Below are 18,481 nucleotides of genomic sequence, written 5' to 3'. Positions count from 1 at the left end.
GATAAAAATAAAATAAGGTTAAAGCAGAAAGCATACAGAAATTAATGAAGTGAAAAATTTGCATTTAAAAGTGACAGGGAAATAAACAATTCGGCACAATACTCAGGCACTGAAGCAACAGGTTTATAATGCATGAGCTGATTGAAAAGTCATATTTTAAGAGATACTGGGTACAAAAATTTCATAGAGCAGTTCCAGCTTAATTAAAGGATATGTGATGATAAATAATATTTTTGAGATGTTTTTACATATTAATTTATTTAAAAAATTTAATTCGGGAAACTTGTTCTCATAAAATAAACACTTACTGTATATAACTGTTCCCTGAAACTCACACAATATCTGTACACACACACACACACACACACACACACACACACACACACACACACACACACACACTTGCTTTTATCTTGTCTTTCAGTTTTCATATATGTGACATGTGTGTTTTCATGCAATTTAATTCATAATTGATTTAGTCACCAATTAACCCCAAAAGTAATTTTGAGCTGTTAGAGAACATGCAAACTCCACACAGAAATACAATAAAGTACAACAGGGGTTTGAAGAAGGAAAATTCTTGCTGCGACACAAGAGTGCAAACCACTGACGCCTGAGGCCCAGTACAAGATCAGTCACTCAAAAATGTCTTATAAGAATTTTTGGCCACCACCTGAGCCAGTATTACACATTTTAATATGGTATTATGATTAAAAAAAAAAAACTGCCATTGAATCATTTGTTTTGTTTTGTTTTGAAAAGAAAAACAAAATAAAAACACGGTTATTCCTGTCAACACACTTAATAATGGATCAATAATGGCTGAGATAAACTGTGTTATCTTTATCGATCAACTGATTCTAAGTTTGTGCAAAATGTTTCCACTATCGTCATTCTGCACTGAATCGTTACTTCATATGTATTTTTCAGGTTTCGATGATAAAATAAACCTTTGACTGCTGCCTGACAATTTCCCCAAACATCTTCGGATGTCTGAGCCACAAGTTCTCCTCATTTCTGTACCCATTTCGTGCTCGGCATCAGTCACGTTTTTGTACTTCTTTGTTGTTTTGTCTGATAATGGTGATTCAAATCTTTCGACACATGAAGGCGGGTAAGCGTGTACTCACCGAAACAATAAAGCTGCCACCTTAAGAAGTTCTCATCCGCTTCAAAATTCCTTGAACCCTTGCGAGGGACAACCAAAGAGCCTCGTGTGGCCTGCGGGCTGCCCCTCGCCCAGGTCTGGTCGACAGTAACAAATCAAGCACGGCAGCAGCTCAAGCTCACAAACGCTGTGTTCTAATGTGAATCAGTCTTATAGCAGCGATACTGAGTCATCTTTTTTATTAGTAGGCAAGAAAAATTGAAATCTATTACACAGAGCGCGCCGGCTCTACATCGCTCCCTCTGTTTGTGAGCACACTGGTCTATTCGGATGCATGAGCAGTCATGCACACAACAGGCAGCGTCTTCTGTGAGACTTTACATTTTATGACAGACGATAAGACAGTTAAGGTTGTGAGCCAGTCAGCGGGGAAGCATCTTTTCTGACAGGAGGCAGGAGTGAAGTTGCTTAGCAACCTTTGGCCTTGGCGACAGGATGTGATGTCACGCCTGTAAGACAAAACACAGACAGACACACAAGTGCACAGACAGAAAACAGGTGTGCACACACAGGGGCGAATTGTTGCTGCATGTTGGGCGATAGAAATAATGAGCTGTGATGATAATCTGAGCATGGGTTGAAACAATATATTAATCTGCTTTAGAGGTCTCAGTGATCTCTGAATCCAGTGCGTGCGTGTGTGCGTGTGTGTGTGTGTGAGGGGTAGTGACATGTGCAGTTGTAATTTGGAGCTGAAGCATATGAGAGAAGATTTTTTTTTTTTATTGGTTAATGTGGTTCCTCTCCCAGGTTTCAAGCTGTTGGAATTAGAGCGCCACACAGTGTCGAGTCTGCCTCACTGCAGGAGTCCTTTTGGGACACGTCGCTTTAATCATTCATGTTGGAACTGCCACGGACCTGGGAACTCACTGTTGTGTCTGAGCCGGCACTTTATCATTTCATAATCCACTCTCTGTGAAATCCAGCGCCTTCCTAATGTCTGTGACAGGCCACACGCTTCAGTTCATCTTCGGTCTTCGACCACATACAGAGCACATCCATCTTCTGCGGGCCACATAGAAAACCCAGCGACACACGGGGAGAACATGCAAAACTCCAAACAAGGGAATCTCTCACTGTGAGGCGAGAGTGCTACAGACTCCACTGTGCAGCCGAGAAGAAACACTTTGTCACAAAAATCAAGATTTAAAAATGATTTTAGTATATGCTGATTAGTACTCATTTTACATTTGTATTTTTTTTTAAATGTTTAGGTTTATTGAATTATGTGCATGAGACTCTCAGAGAAGTTTGTATCACCTCAGCAAATACTGTAATAGTCATGATGTTGAGGCTGTAATGTTATTATATCACTGCCGATTTGAATTAGATAAACTAAAAAAAAAAAAATGTTACGAAAGAATACTTATGAAAAGTGTTATGAAAACCACTTTTGTCTCGGCTTGATTACTTTTTATTTCTAAGTGCTAAGTTCTAATAATTAATGGAATGATAGGTCTAGATGTTGACCCTTTAACCATATTGACAGTAAAATCTAATATAATTGTGAATATACTGCTACATAAACAACCCTTGGAAAACTTAAATACTTAAGTGATGTATTTTGCATTTTTGAGGCTCAGTCACATGGTTTGATCAAATGACGCCTCGATTACTTCAACTGCCTTACTTTGCTTTTACTTTCATTGCAGTCAAGAGATTTCAGAAATATTATTGATCTATAGCTTCAGGCCAGTGTGACAGTGGATCCGCACACTGGTCATCAACATTTCTTTCGCACGCAATAATGCAGAAGCTGCACGGCGGCGAGTGCCCTCTCTGACCCACAGTCAGCTGGGTGGACTGGAGCACCAAGCAACCCTGAGCTGAATGAACTTGGTACTAATGATTGAATGGACCCAGTAAAGCAGTTAAAATCCCGTCCCTGAAGTTCATAAATCCCCAAAGAGCAGTGTGCAGCCACCGTGCAGGAACAGCCATTACTCTCCATCACATTACATTTGAATATGAACAGCAAACCATTAACTGGCCTCATTCACTAGTACTTTAAGTCCTTTTATCATTAAAAGTGCAGAATTGGTGGCTACAACCTTATTACTACAGTAAAAAAAAAAAAAAAAAAAATGGAAATATCAAGAAAAGACTGGAGGCTTTTTATCAGGTCAAAACATTTATTTAATTAAAAAACAAACAAAAAAACAAACCAACAATTAAATGGGAGGGTACACCTGTCCTCTGAATTTACCAAGTCATAATGTATTGTCTCAACTGGAAACACATTCACTCACTTACACGTTGTGATAAACAGCTATGACAAAAACATGCAGACTGATTTAATTTAACCAACAAACATACCAGAGATTTGTACAATCCAGTGTAGCAGGATGGTCTGCATTAGGAACCATACAAGCGATTCTGTAAGTTTTAGTCTGTTAATCACAAATGCTTTGTTTTCAAAGATATTAACAATGAGCCTGTAAGCTGCTGGATTGTAAGAGAGAGAAAAAAAACTTGAGTACGTGAAACTGTTCAGATAGATTGTCTATCCTAAAACATTCAATGCCTTTCTTTTTAAGACTGAGCCCAAAACTGTAGAGGCGTGAACTAAATCCGCAGAAGTCGACGCAAGGATAAGAACGAAATAAACTATATTTTGCAGGTAATGCGCTAAAACGTGCAAAAGTGCCTGAGGGTCCTTCGACGGAGGGCTCAGGGTGGCCCTCGCAGCGACGGAGGCTTCAGGGACGCGAGCAAAACAAACTCGGGAGAAATTATTTTGTCAACCAAGATTTCAGTTCTATTTACAAATGAGTCCAACCCAGAGGAAAAGCAATTCCTCCTCCACAAAGAAGCAATCACATCCCTGAGTACAGTGTTATTATTTCTATCACTGAGAGCCGCTGCTGGGTGATCACTCATTACCATCAAGTGATTACTGGTCAGGTTCAGTTTGATCACAGCAGTGCAGCACATCATCATCATCACCATCACCGTCATCACTCGGTAGTTCTTCCCGGCCTGAAGTGAGCAAAGAGGCCGACATGAAATATTAAGAGGCTTCAGCAACGGTCATAACAAAAACCATTTGGAGTGAGTGGGTTTGGGGGGGGGGGGGGGGGGGAGAGCGCGGGGAGCAGCCAGGCAGTTTCCTTCAAACGTCAGTCTGAGACCAAGTTTGTTCTCCGAGTGCTGCACGAAGCACGACGTCAGTATTAGTCTTTTTTTTTGTTATAATTATTATTATTTTCATTTTATTGTATTGTATTAATCCCCTTGGGGGAAATTCCTTCACCAAACTGACCCACCGGTGGGGACCAGGGGTCTTCCTCAGGGACCCACAGTGCATGTTTTGGGGAAACCCACACACACACACAAACACACACAGAGACACACACACACACATGTAGAGTGCCAACCACTGTGCCACCGAGCGGCCAATTCAGAGTTACGAAATTCTTGTCTTTGTTTTGAGAAATCCTCGTCTCAACAAAAGCTTGTGCACTAGCAGGTGGCCTCCTCGGCTTTCTCCGCCTGTTCCTCCACCTCGGTGTCTTTGTCTTTGCTCTTTTTGTGTTTCTTCTTCTTGTGTTTGTGCTTGTGCTCCTTGTGTTGGCCCTCTTTCTCCTGGCCGTCGTGCTTCTTGTGCTTCTTGTGCTTCTTGTGTTTCTTGTGTTTCTTCTTCTTCTTCTTGTCGGTGTTGGCCGAGCCACTGCGGTTGCTATTGCTGGGGCTGTGGGAGGCCTGGCTGAGCGACGGGCTGCCGCTGCCGCTGCCACTCCGGCCTTTCTCCGGCTCGGAGCCTTCGCCCTCGCTGTAGTCGGGCACAAAGGCAGCCTCGTCCATCTCGCGGCCCAGGTCGGAGCACAGGCGCTGCCTCCTGGGCTCCGGGCCTCGACTCTCCTCTCGTCCTCCCCCGCTTCGGCCCTCTACCGCTCTCTCCTCCTTGGCCGGCACTCCCCGGCCCTCGTCTCTCCCCGCGCCCCTCTTCTCGTCTTCCCTCGCGGCTCGGTCGTCGTCTCTTGACGCCCTGCTCTCCTCTTTCGCCGCTTTTGTTTTGGTTGATTTGTCCGAGTTGCTGTGCGTCATCCTGCTGCTCTTCCCCTCTTCCCGTACTGCTCTACCTTTCTTCTCCTCCCTCACGGCTCCTCTCCTCTCGTCCCTGGGAGCTTCCCTGCCTTCGTTCCTGATTAGTTTCGGAGCCTCATGCAGCACCTCTCTGCCTCGGGGCCTCGGCAGCACTGGAGACGGCTCTTTTGGTGCATTCAGCCCGTTTTCCTGGCCCTCCTCGTCGTCTTCTCGCTCCCACTTGGAGCGAGGAGGAGCCTGAATGAGCGGCTCCTCTCTGACCGGGCTGACGTTGGGACTGACCGACGGACTGCGGACGCGGTTGACGGGGCTCAACGGGGCCGGCTCTGCAGGCTTGGAGGACACAGTCTTCGGGTCTTTCTCAGAGTCCTGCTTTGTCTCTTGAGACGACCTACCGGAGACAAAAAAAAAAAAACACACTGACGGTCACATTTGCAATCATCACACAAACATTTTTCAGGTTAACATTTTCACACCTACTCCTATCTGAAAATCTAAACCATCACAGAATGACTGAATTTCTTTTGCCTTGCTTTGAATAATAATTTACATTACTTCACAACAATTAAGATTCAAAAAAACACAGAAAACAACAAACTAATTCGAATTTCTTGGAGACCAGACTTCCAACCATTTGTGGATCTCAGTTCTGTGTTGTTCAAACACTAGTAATAAAGCTCACCGCTATTTTGGTATCCGTAGAACGGATGATTTTACTATGCACTTAATATGAACACGATAATTTATTGTTGCATAAATGAGTCAGAATAGCTGGTGGATGGTAAAACTCATTTTTATGTTCAGGGTTTGATTTAACAGGTTAAAACAGCAACATTTGTTCCGCAGCCTCAATTACTTTTCAAGCATAAGATCATCAGCAAAAACAATCTCATTCCTGTAGTATCGATATTGTGTGACATCGGACGCTACAGTTCCAAGATTTGAGGCAAAGAATTGCATTTGTTAAATTCCATCACAGGGAAAACACAGAGACTGACAACCACACACACTCATTTACACCTCACATCGAGCGTCAAGTTAGAGACATCAAATGGAAGCTACAGTGAACTCTCTCCAAGCCTGGAATGACGTACTGTGGGACCACATAGACGACTTGGAAAACAGATCACGCAGATCCAACCTAAGAATAGTGAACATCTCGGAGGGCAGCGAGAACAGTAAGGACCCGGTAAAGTTGCTCTCTGAGCTCCTGGTGGAGCGTTTGGGCCCCGGCGTGTTTACCAAACCTCCTTTGAAAGTGACCTCCTAACCAACCTCCTCATATATTTGTCTTTTTTATGTTTAATTACTCATACTTGTTAAATGATGTTGGTTGCTATTTGTACCAGTATTACAAATTTATTTTATTTATGTACTTTGGGTGATTGGGAGGCACTACCCAGGTTGAATTTATAACTGTTCCATTAGAAAAAATAAAAAGAAATAATGCCATTTTTATGTAATCTTTCTGTACCTAAAAGAACTAAAAGCACATTAAAAAAACCAAACCAATCCTCAAAAGGTCTCTGATACGACAGGCGGCAGGCTCACCTTGAGGAGTTGGCAGAGTGACTCGTAAGAACCTTCCGACTGATCCGGGGTTTCCGCTTCGCAGCCGCCTCTTGAACGTCTTTGGCCCCTGTGGAAACAGGAGAAAACAAAAGTAAAGCTTAATCAATGCTTAATTACATGACACAAGACAAAATCTAAGTAACCTCTTTCGGGGACTAAAATTACCGTCTCTGTGAGTAGAAGCTGATTTCTCTCCTGAGGGCAAACTCCTCTCCGCTCTGTCCTTGGACACACTCCTGGGAAGGGATGGAACATAATTACAGCTATCAACAACTATGTTTACAGACAGAACTGCATCCTCTTGCCTTCTTGGTTATGGAAGTGCTGGATATAAAATGGATAAACTGAATATTACCTGTCAGATTTGGTGGCTCTTTCGGAGGCCTCCCCTCTCTCCTTCCAGGATGTGCTGGGTTTGTCTTGGTGGTCTGCCTGTTTCCTTGCGATGGCCGATTTCTCCGCAATGGTCATTTTATCCAGACAGACCGACCTCGATCCTCCACTTCCACCACTGGAGTTCCTTCGCTCTGTCCGAGATGACCTTTCTCCCTCAGGTTCTCTCTCCACTACCTTCTGTGAGCTGGACCCTGAGCTCCTGGCCCTGTCCCGGTCTCTCTCCCGGTCTGTCCCCTGACCTTTGTCTCTGTCTCTATCTCGGTCTCTGTCAGAACCAGAAGGTCTATCTCGATCTCGGTCTGGCCCGGAGCTTCTGTCCTGGTCTCTGTCTGAGCCATGCTGTCGTTCTCCAGCACTGCTTGGTCTCTCTCTGGACGCAGTCTTGTCTTCTGATGTTGATCTCTCCTTCTGTCCAGTTCCTTCAGCTGTGCTACTGGGTCGGTCTCCTTCAGCAACGTTGGAGGCTGATCGATCTGAGCTGGAAGTTGTCCTATCAGGACCTGGCGGATGTCTGTCTGATGCCATTGACTCAGTGCTGCCTCTTCCGCCCAGATCTCTGTTCAACTTGATCCTCCTCACTGGCTTGAACTGCACGTGGACAAAAATAAAAAATAAAGAGAACAATTTAAGAAACAAGCCTGCAAGAATTCCTTAGAATTCATTCAATGAAGACCTACCTCAATGTCCATCAGAGGTTTGATAGTTACTCGGTCCGCTTCTCCGCGGCTAATATCACGGCTCCCTGGAAGTGTAACAAAGCTTGGTCGGTCAGAAGAGGGTGGGAGTCGGTGCAGAGGAGGCTGGTGAGGCAGATGAGGGAGTGACAGAACATCGCCAGTAACCAGGCCATCTATTCTCCTCAACTTCCCAGGAGGAGGTCCAAGCAGAGAGCGGCCCTCTTCCATCCTCCTCCGGCCATCAGCTGGGGAAGGAGGACGATGGAGGTGTATCGGTCCATGAGGGTGTGGGTGTGGGTGTGGATGTGGATGAGGATGAGGATGAGAATGTGGATGAGGATGTGGATGAGGATGAGGATGAGGAAGGGGAAGAGGAAGCGGAAGGAGACCGCCACCCGGTGGAAGATCTCTTCTTCCCCGCATGTCATGTCCGAGCCGAGGAAGGTCATGAAGAGAAGGATGAGGTGGAGGCAGACTCTGGGAGGACAGAGGAGGAGTCTTTATTAATGGAGGCCTCCCAGTTGAACTTTTCATCTTGTCTCTTTTAGGTGTGTTCAAGTTAGAGGCCTCTTCTGGTTTGGTCTTGATGGTTCTTGATGGTTTTGCAGCAGCAGATGATGAAGATGACGACGACTCTTTCTTCTTGGTCACCACCGTGTCTCCACTCTTTTTCCTCGCCTTATCACTCTTCAGTCTCACACTTTCCGTCTTTACTTTAGCTTTTACCTTTGGAGCTTTATCTTTCTTGGTTTTATCAACTGGGATCTTTGTTGTTGACTTGGTTGAAGGTTTGGATGCACTAGTGCTTTTAGAGGCTGGTGCTTTAGAGGCTGCAGCACCAGATGGCGGTCTGGAGGAAACGGGAGGCGTCTTGCTTTGAGAAGGAATCTCATCCATAGGTTCGTCTCTGACTGGAGTGGCATCACCTCTGTCCACCGACTGCTGTGATTGCTCAGCTTCATCCGTCTTCTTCCTTTTAACCTTTTTGTTTTTCAGGACTTTGGTGCTGGACTTAGTCCCTGATGAGGAAGAGGACGGGGGGTGGTGCGGACCACCACCTCTGTCTTCCCTCCCTCTTCTTCCCCTCCCATGTGGCGAGTAATCTCGGGACATTGGCGACATTCGATCTCTGTCTCTGTCCCTGCTGCCATGGCCTCTGTGGTGCAGTGGAGGATGTTGGTTGTCATAGTCCTTGTAGTACTTGTTATACCAGTCTGCATATTCCTTCTCCCACCTTTCTCTCTCCCAGCGGTCATGACCTCCAGGGCTTGGACCTTTCAGTTCATACGGCACTAGATCCCGAGGCGGCGGCTTTCGACCACCGGGGCTACGGCTACGGAATCCACCAGGGGATCGAGACCTGGATCTTGACCTATAGGGCCCTGGTCCTTCTGCTCCTTCCCAGCCTGCTCCACGGTATGACGGAGATCGCGGTGAGCCAGAGCGCCTGTAACCATAAGATCTTGAACGAGAGCGAGACCGTGACCTCGAGCGCCCGTAACTGCGTCCATTGCGACGAGAGAAAGGGGACCTGGGGTAAGACCTGCCGTGAGATCGGGAGCGGGAACGACTCGGAGTGTAAGAGTATGACCTGGATCTTGATCTGGACCTTGATCTGGAACGGGAGTAAGGAGAGCGGCTGAATGGAGAGCGACTGTATGATCGGGACCTGGAAAATCAAATGATTGTGAACGGACAAAAAAACAGGAGAACAATTAAGACTATAAAATTGTAATTGAGGACATATGAGGTATTATTTAGCCATAGTTAATGGAACTGCGAGGATTCATTTGTTGTGACTGCTTAATATAATTACCTGGAATAAGACGGTCTTCGTCGCTTTGGCGCATTTCTGTACTTCATGAGCTCTTTGTGGAAGTCTTTTGTGAATTCATCCAGTTTGGATGTGACTCTGTGTACACAAGGTCAAGTACACTTTGAAAGAGAAACTTGATTGCGATGTAATAAATCCTGTCAATGTCCGAATGAAATTGGGGCTCCAGTGGGTGGGTGATGCCCCAAAATTAATTAAACAAACAAACTCACTTGTCTTGTCGATGGTGTCTCTGCCTGTAGAAGTCGTCTTTTGAAAGAGAAGGGGGTTGCTGGAGAGAAGGTGGGAGAGGTAGGAGAGGGGGCTGGGCACCTGGGGGCAACCAGGGAGGGGTTAGTCCTGGCGGTCCAGGGGCATAAACTGGCTGGGGCTGGTAACTGAGGGCAGGTGGGGGGATAAGACCAGGGCCAGAGGTGTATGGAGGTAGGTAGGGCTGTGGAGGGGGGGCGTAAAGGGCAGGGGACGGGTACACGGGGGGAGCAGGCACAGGAGGTGGACCTGCATGGAGACGGGCAGACGGGTGCTCTCCTCTATTCCTATACCTAATTTTAAAGAGACGGCAAAAAATAAATAAAAATGCATTATACTAACCTTTCAATATACATTTTAAATGGATCAGAGAGTTTCTTTGGCAGTTCTTACCAGTGTCTGCCTCCCCCTCTGTGTGAGTGGCTGGGTCGTGACTGGTGGCCTAATGGAGCAATGAGGCCATTTGTTAGCTGCTGAATGTCAATCAAGGTCAAGACAAATCTCCATAAATCAATAGCACTGAGGATCTTACCTGATGAATGAGTTGGCCTTACAGCTGGGGGATGGAAAGTCACAGGCAAATTGTAGCCACTCTGCAAGAATAAAAACAAACACATTTTTTACCTTCAGGGGACATTCCAGACTACTTTAAAGGAGCCATGAATATCTGATAGAAATGTTAATTAAGTAATTAAGTTCACGGTAGTGATAATGCATTTGTTTAGATGCAGTTTAAATGTACTTGTCCTCAGTGGCCGACCTTATAAATGTCAACTTTGCCCTTCAACTGAATTTACTATGCATAAAGTGAATGAATTATGTAATAAGTACACCGCCAGGTTCAATTTCTGCTTTTAAAAGGTCAGTGAGCCAGAATAATACAACTGCTGTGAAGATGAACCTACCTGTGAGCCACTTTCTGAGGTTCCTGATGATGCTGGGGTCACTGCAGGTTCAGGATCCGGCTCACTGAAACACAAAGAGACACTATGGCTGGTAAATGTGGCATTACGTATTACGTAAACGCAATCATGACCTGTTCTCAACTAAACTTACCCCGGTGGGGGTGGTTCGCCGTGGTTGCTGGTGTGTCCAGGAGAGTGGTGGTCAACAACAGGCGCAGGTGCTGGTGATCCGTCCTGCCCCTCGGTAGAAGCAGCATGAGGAGGGGTGGGAGCGGCAGGCGGAGCAGGAGCGGGAGCAGCACTCGCAGCGGCAGCGGGTGCAGGAGGTGGGGCTTGCGCCTGAGGGGCAGGCATGGGTGTGCTTGTCGAGGGAGGTGAGGAGACGTTGGCCATCAGTGGGTCCCGCTGTCTCGAGTGCAGAGGCCTGACCAACTGGGGCCGCGGCGGAGGTGGCGCTGCATGCTGCAGCTGTTTGCGCGCGTGTTTGGTGTACCCAGTCTCATTCCTAAAGTTGTTGACCGCCTACATAGGGAGAAAAACACACTTGATCACAAAAACGGTTCAGATAAAAAAATCTACCCAAGTCAGCGTAAAAAAAAAAGAGAACGCATGTGAAAACGTTACCTGACGAAGAAACTTGTTGGCGATGAGGTTGTCGGGAGAGACATCGTATTGTTGGCACGTGAAGCAGATGTGCTCCTCTGTGTCCAGCAAGGCTGTCCTGATACCTAAGAACAAAGATATTCAGTCCTGAAAATGTGCCTCCAAAAAGTTATCCGAACACGCTCAAACTGTAGCAATCAAATCTAGGCTTCATTAGATAAAATTAGTTTTAATTCACTGTACAAATTGGGAATTGCTTTTCTAAAGACGATCGAGTCAGAACTCACAATCGTCACAGTAACTGTTTCCACAGCAGGGTATCACCACAGCGTCCGTCATCAGGTCGTTACAGATAGGACACAAGAGCTCGTCCGGTATTGGGTCTGTATCATCCTCAGAGGAAGACTGATCATGTGGGACGAATGGAGGTCGTTCCTTCTTTCCTTGGGCATACGCCTCCCTGTGGAGAAATATTTGGTTAATTCAGACAAGCTACAGGCAAAATGCAAAAGAGGCTGAAGACACAAAGTGGGCGTACGATTCATTGTGCTGCACGCGTACTAAAGGTTCTTTGTGCACGTTATTGGGATGAAACTTACGCATCTATAGCAGGTATGGCATACTCTCCGGTGCTGGTTAACATGGCACCTTTGGTGCCTGGCTCCGCTTTCACCATGAAGCTCTGAGGGATGCCTTTACTGATTCTCACTGGCTTAGGACCCTCCACACTCTTGTCCTGCACCTGAGACATGAACAAAATAAACGTTACCAAAACCATGAAAACAGTTACTTTCAGGAAAGCAACACGATGGTGTAAACGAGACAGACATGAAGATGGCGCATAATTCGTACCGCCAGCATGGGGCATTGCCGAATGTAATGGCCCGCCTTTCCACACCGATAGCAGGTATAGTGAGCAGGTGGCGGCCCGACTGCCTTCTTGGAGTAACTGCAAAGAAGGCGAGTTGCAATAAAGACAAAGAACAATACAGGAAAGGGAAAAAACTGGGACTTTAGTTTCACAGTAACCGGACATCAATCAGGTGTTTAAATAGGAGCTTGCGTGTACTAACTGTATTGGATCATATTCATGGTTTGACTGAGACATCATGGCTCTAATCTTGTCCTCTTCTGATGCATTTGCATCGACCAGGTTCGCAGTCTAAAAACACACAGCGGAAAGAACAAACCTCAAAAGGGGACACTTGATAACCACGAAAAGGAATTTAAAGGGGGGGGGGACTATTATCAACTGGGGTTCAGCTACAGGAACTACGCGTGTACAGAGACAGTACCTTGGCAAGTTGGGCGAGAGACAAAGAAGGAGAAGAATCCGTCTGCAGGAAAACCAGAGTACATATATTAAAGGTGTTAACAGATCACCTGGTGAACATACAGTGGGAGATTAGAGCCCAGACAGTTTCCCCATCACGTCTGTGCCTAATCCATAGTAGGGAGTCCATAACGCAGGTATACAAGAGAAAGGATGTAATTCAAGACACACGTTATTGGCAATTAGTGCAACTGCTGGCCTTCTCACTATGGCAATTCCTCAAATCAGGAGACATTTAGGCTTCCAGCAGTGTAAACCATGTAAAAGAGTAGTTTTTCTTTTAATATACGTAATCTCTGGTTGCAATGAAATCATGGAAGATGACTTATTACAAAACGTAAGATCTACTGTCACTCAGTGAAATATCCAGTAGTATTATTTTACACTTTCAGATGTACTTTTCCACATTCACGAGATATCAAAATGAAACGATTTAATGAGCATCTATATTAAAATGTTTAAACACTGCTGAACAGCATAAACATGCAACAAGTAACCTTAAGTTCAACAACCACTGCTTGTTTCATACTTTATTCGAGAATTGCTTCAAATCCAAAGACAAGACTGTTGTTTTCATACCAAAAAAACCTACGGCTCAAATACTTCCGAGAGTTCTTTTTGAACTCGTCAGCCAATTCTAAATGTATTGTAGTGGCCAACCAGTCGATCGTTGAACGTTTCCCTGGTTCCAGGTGGCAGAGAGAGATTTGACATTTAATTTTTTGGGATGCAGTTTCCCTTCACCAGGCCACAGGGATTTGAGTTTTTAGCACTGGTTTGTCAAGAGTAGAGGTCATGGCTACTGTACAACTCATCAAAAAACTATTCCAGATTGCTTTCTGTAAACTAATGACCTCACATGACATGATGCCAGTCCACCTTGAAAGGGGAACTCGTTGCGAGGCGGCAAATATGTTTTGGCATGACAAGCCAAAAATGAAACTCGCGCAATAATTTAATCTTCCAGGAAGTCGGGTACAAATGCAGTAAAGAAGGCAGCTCAGCTTAAATGCGTCTAATGAAGATCTGTTAGTAAACAAACAGGTAGGGTGGAAGTCTGTCTCAAAGGAAACGCCGGGTATTGCAGAATGCTGTGGAGGGAACACACAGGGATCTGGTGCAAGTGGTTCTGACAGGAAACCACTCAATAACTTTATTGACAGGTTCTGCAGCTCACAGCTTACAGGACACACTACACCAGTATACGTCTCACTGCAGCAACCGTAGAGAGATCTCCAGAGATTGATATTTATTTTATCGAGCTAGGCGCTTGGTGCTTTGTGGAAAGTCACAGTATGTCACTATCAAAACTGGTTTCTTTCTGATCCCAAAGGACCACAGAAGTAACAATGCATTTGAAGCTAGTATGCGATTCTTAGCAAAACAGGAACTGAAGAGTATTGAGTAACTTTCAAAGTGAATGCAACTCTTATAGGTTTAAAGGATAAGTGCAGTCCACAATCAATAAGAACAGAAGGGCTTCATGATGAAATAGTGTACAGGACAAAACAATTGACATTTGTAAATGTTATTGAAAAACAGATCAGAGTGGTTTAAGCAAGGTAGGATTTTCAAATCAATATAATCTGAAAATATATTCCACGCACACTTTAGTTGTGTAATCGTTATCAAAGTTAATATCAATCCCAGTCAGAGGTTACTTCTTTTAAATTGTCAAACCACAGAAAATAGTTTTCACAGAAAACAAATAACAGTGAATTATCAGTACAAAAATACCACATTTTCCTTTTACAAACCCCTTAAAAAAATACATTTGTCAGGCCTGAAGTAGGCTACAAACCATTTCATTATGAAATACAGTCATTAACAATTAAAAATTATTTCCCAGTCAGTTAAATGCGTCAACACTTCAACAGTTGGTCAGTTCAAAAGCATTAAAAAACATTAAGGAAGACTTCTCGGCCGTTTCTCCCATTGACCTCCATCTCATTCAAAATTGAAGAAGAAAACCAAGGTTTTCTGACAAAAATAACAGACTCAACTGTGATGACTGCAAGAAACTCTCCCCCGAAAACAGACATCAAATAACACAAAGATTGAAATTTCGACACAAAAATGTAACCAACACACAGTGAACAGAAGTTACAACTTGATCATTGTTGACAGAATGTTCTTGAGAAAAGTGGCTGAAGTAAGAGAGGGGGGAGGAGGGGGGTAAAGAGAGAGGTGAGGAGGAGGTGAGAGTGTTGGTGGGTTTGTTTTACATACGGGTCGAGATGATCCCACCACTGCTGTGTCAGAACGATCTCTGCAGGAAGAAAACGGAAATGTGACACTCAAATGATGTTCAAACTCACTACACAGAACATTTTGGAAAAAAAGAAGCTATTACACATTTTAATTAACATAAATGTTCACTGACTTTTTTTTTTTTTTTTTATTAAAGATACAGATGAGGCCAACAATTGAAGTGTACATACACTATGAACGTCCTGCCAGCAGGTTTGACTCCACCAATGGGAGTCCGACGAACGATCACAGATGAGTGCTTTGGGATGTGGGCTTCGTCATCTGTGTATTCTGAACGAGATGGGACAAGAGACCATTAGAAAAACACACAGCACAACACAATGTATCTCTCAGTTAAAGGGTGACATTAACCAAGTAGGTTTGTAAACTAAAAAAAAAACCTGAACACTTACATTTGTGTGTTAAGATATAGTTATATTATATAACCTGAATATGAAGTTGTGCAAAAAGTATGTTACAAGAAAGTAATTGAGACACCATACACACTATTTGAATGCAAATGCAGGAGCTAACTCAGTTTAGAAATAAATTGTTTTGGTACTGTTGTATATATATATCCCATATGTCCTCTATCCTGATGCTGATACAGTATGGTGTGTGACATCCTGGAATTAAATCTTAGTAGCACATTAGACTAATTCAAAACACACACACACCCACACGCACACACACACACGGTTCCGTACGGTTGCATCAGATGACAACATACCTTCTCGAGTCTGCGCATTCGTGATCTGCAGGTCGCAGTCTGTGGCCTTGAGGCGCTCTCGGGCCATAATCTGCCTTTTAAGCTCACTAAGTGTTATATGCAGCCCATCAAACGTGACTGTGTTGTAGTCCAGTTTGGAAGAAAACTTATAGTGAACACACGACATGTTTAACAGCTCTTAAGCACGCATCAACCAAGCACAAAGGGGAAATAACAACAGGCCCGACGTAACCAAATAGAACAGCGTCAACACTAAACACAGAGGGCTAAATCCGGTTACTTTTAACAAGTAACCCTTCTTTATAGATGCTGGGATATAGAAGGGGAAAGAACGAGCTGGCAGATGTCCAGTGTCCTTTAAGGGAGGCGGAGAAAAATAGTGCGAGGCCAGAGCGCCACGGAGCGGCGCCGTGAGGCCCGTCAGTTCTTACTTCAGTCCGAGGAACCACACCGGGGTGCCTTCAAACCAAAAGCATTCCATGCAACAAAGAGTAACCCGTATTAGATGGCTGTGAATGAGGCCAAGTCCACCGTGAATTGTCCTTGATGGGAAAAGCCCGAGCAGCGGGTCTGGCGCTTCCCGAGAACGAGTCTTTTCGAAGCTTGTTGTGCAGCAGCCACACACAAAAAAAGTCAATAGAAATGCGTAGCAAGTCCACAAAGTCAACGCTAATATCGTGTAACCTTAAAAAAAAATGTCCCTGTGAAACCGCAACGGTATATGTAAATATTAAATTAGCTCCAGTCGAGGCTACCAAGCTACCACTGCCTCGCGCTACTGCGAACTGCTGAGGCCTAACAAAAGCTAACGCGGCTATGCTAACAATGCTGGAACAAAAATATGGCACAATCCAGTCAGCACGTCGAGATTCCTCCTTTATCCGCAGTTATGTGAATCCAGAAAAAAAGAAGGTGGTGTATCCAGATGAACCTTCGAATTTAATCCTTATAATCCACGACAGTTATCCCGAAAGCGCCGTTCCGTTCCGCTCCTCGCTGTTTCATCAAAATGGAGTCGAAGCGACGGATCCGGAAGTGACCACAGAGCCGTTGAGAAGTTGTTTTTTGTTTTTTGTTGTTGTTTTTTTTATATTAACAAAACTCCCAAGCAACAAGCAATGACAACAACTTTGATAATACAGCCCAAACATAGAAGACATCAGCCTAACCCTAACCCTAACCCAACCATAAGATAAAACTGAACAAAACAAACAGAAACCAAAAATAAATCATTAAAAAACATTGAGTTTACATTCTTTTACATTATATAACCATATACTATTTTTCTTCTTCATAAATTATAGATTTAAAGTACATACAAAGCTCTTTGTGAAAAATTTAGAAATTTGGCTTAGTCTTCATACATTTTATTTTTGTGAATGAAAAACTTCCCCATCATCAGTAAGACGTTAAATGTTCAGACATAAAACATTCTTGCAGGCAGAGTGATTGAAAAGTGGTCGGCAATAGATGGTAGTGTGACGTCATTTTAGTGCCAAAAACCCAAGCGCATAAAAACTGTCATCGCGCACAGTTAGACCACCTTCTGCACGCAGTGATGTTGAGTTTTTGACACTTTGGGGGCATGAATTGCATAGACGGCCTCGTAATTCACCTCCTTTTTTGAGTGGTCACTTTAAACGTCTCTTGTTCCCAGTCAAAAAAAATCGCAGATCATGTTTTTTTTATTATTATTACAGAATCTATATTTCAAATACCTTCAAATGAAAAAAACACAATATGAGACAAACTACAGCATTTAAAAAAATTGACTTTCTTATAACACTATCATGTTTTTCAAAGAAACATACATGATCAATACTAAAGCATGAACAACCCCTGAGCAGTGCACTGGTCTCTGCCACTGCGTTTATGACAATATCTGTTTTTAATCAAATGTACTGTAGAGAAACTTCTCATATATTGGAAATACTGCTTGATTGTTCACCTTCTTGCAACAGCTCAGCTGTTCCTTCCATAGTGCCAGGATCAATGCCCTCATCACAACTGCCTCTGCTTCTCACACTAAATCACTTTTTAAAAATGCTTTAAATTCTCTGCACAAATCTCCCCTTTTTACAATGTTCAGCTCAGTTTCATTAATGCAGAGCTGAATCATAGAATCTCAGGGCATTTCTCACACGGAGCAGGTCTTCATGTCTCTTCATTATACTGAATATAATAAATATGATCTATCCAGCCTGTGGTCAGTCCTTCTTGATCTGGTTTCTGAGGAGACAAAAGAAGCTTTCCCAGTTAAGTGGGTGGTTCATCCAGCAACGGGGGGGCAGGATGCAAACTTCCCTGTGTGTGACCCTCTGAAGAAGAGGAGCCATTGCTTAGTGGAAACTTGCAACCCTGATCCAACTGGGATGCTGCTTGTCAATTGTTGGTTCTTGAACATATTACATTTACGGTCCAGGAGAAGATGCAACAAATGAGCTGCCTTCCATGCCTTTCCCCGATACTCAAGAACAATGGGCGTTGATGTGTGAACAAGGACGTGACTGCAAGCAGGAGTCGGCAGAATGAAGGCTGCCTGTCTGACTCAAAACACACAAATGCATGAAATGAAGTGAAAAGTTTGAAAAATATCCAAATTGGTAGCACATGGGTCTGATGTGAAAAAAAGCTTTAGCTTCCCAGCCAAAAGAAGGGTGGATATGCGTCACTTGTGGTCCAAAAAATAATGACAAATCAGTTTCAATGTTATTTCT

General features: G+C 44.1%; 1 protein-coding gene across 1 annotated transcript; it reads right to left on the bottom strand.

Annotated features, from left to right (window-relative positions):
- Positions 1-3,292: 3,292 nt before the first annotated feature.
- LOC308148815 (uncharacterized protein) lies at positions 3,293-16,778 on the bottom strand. The gene is made up of 20 exons (XM_080520345.1): positions 15,765-16,778; positions 15,226-15,325; positions 15,014-15,053; positions 12,747-12,788; positions 12,525-12,613; positions 12,304-12,400; positions 12,051-12,193; positions 11,739-11,911; positions 11,473-11,576; positions 11,000-11,370; positions 10,849-10,912; positions 10,476-10,536; positions 10,337-10,385; positions 9,907-10,236; positions 9,677-9,772; positions 7,861-9,529; positions 7,143-7,771; positions 6,953-7,023; positions 6,767-6,854; positions 3,293-5,606 (listed from the first exon to the last, which is right to left on the bottom strand). Exons 1-20 carry the CDS (start codon positions 15,928-15,930, stop codon positions 4,631-4,633), a joined length of 5,358 nt encoding a protein of 1,785 aa, XP_080376471.1. The 5' UTR covers positions 15,931-16,778; the 3' UTR covers positions 3,293-4,630.
- Between the last annotated feature and the right edge of the window lie 1,703 nt (positions 16,779-18,481).

Source organism: Blennius ocellaris (assembly GCF_963422515.1).
Source record: "Blennius ocellaris genome assembly, chromosome: 3".
Classification (NCBI taxonomy): Eukaryota; Metazoa; Chordata; class Actinopteri; order Blenniiformes; family Blenniidae; genus Blennius; species Blennius ocellaris.
The sequence above is the reverse complement of the archived record's forward strand: the minus strand, read 5'-3'. Positions and strand labels throughout refer to the sequence as shown.

Coding starts and splice junctions, on each gene's coding strand:
- LOC308148815 (XM_080520345.1), bottom strand. CDS start 15,930: ATGTCGTGTGTTCACTATAAGTTTTCTTCCAAACTGGACTACAACACA. Junction 15,326..15,764: donor GAATGCGCAGACTCGAGAAG/GTATGTTGTCAT, acceptor CATCTCGTTCAG/AATACACAGATGACGAAGCC. Junction 9,530..9,676: donor CGAAGACCGTCTTATTCCAG/GTAATTATATTA, acceptor TTGATTTTCCAG/GTCCCGATCATACAGTCGCT.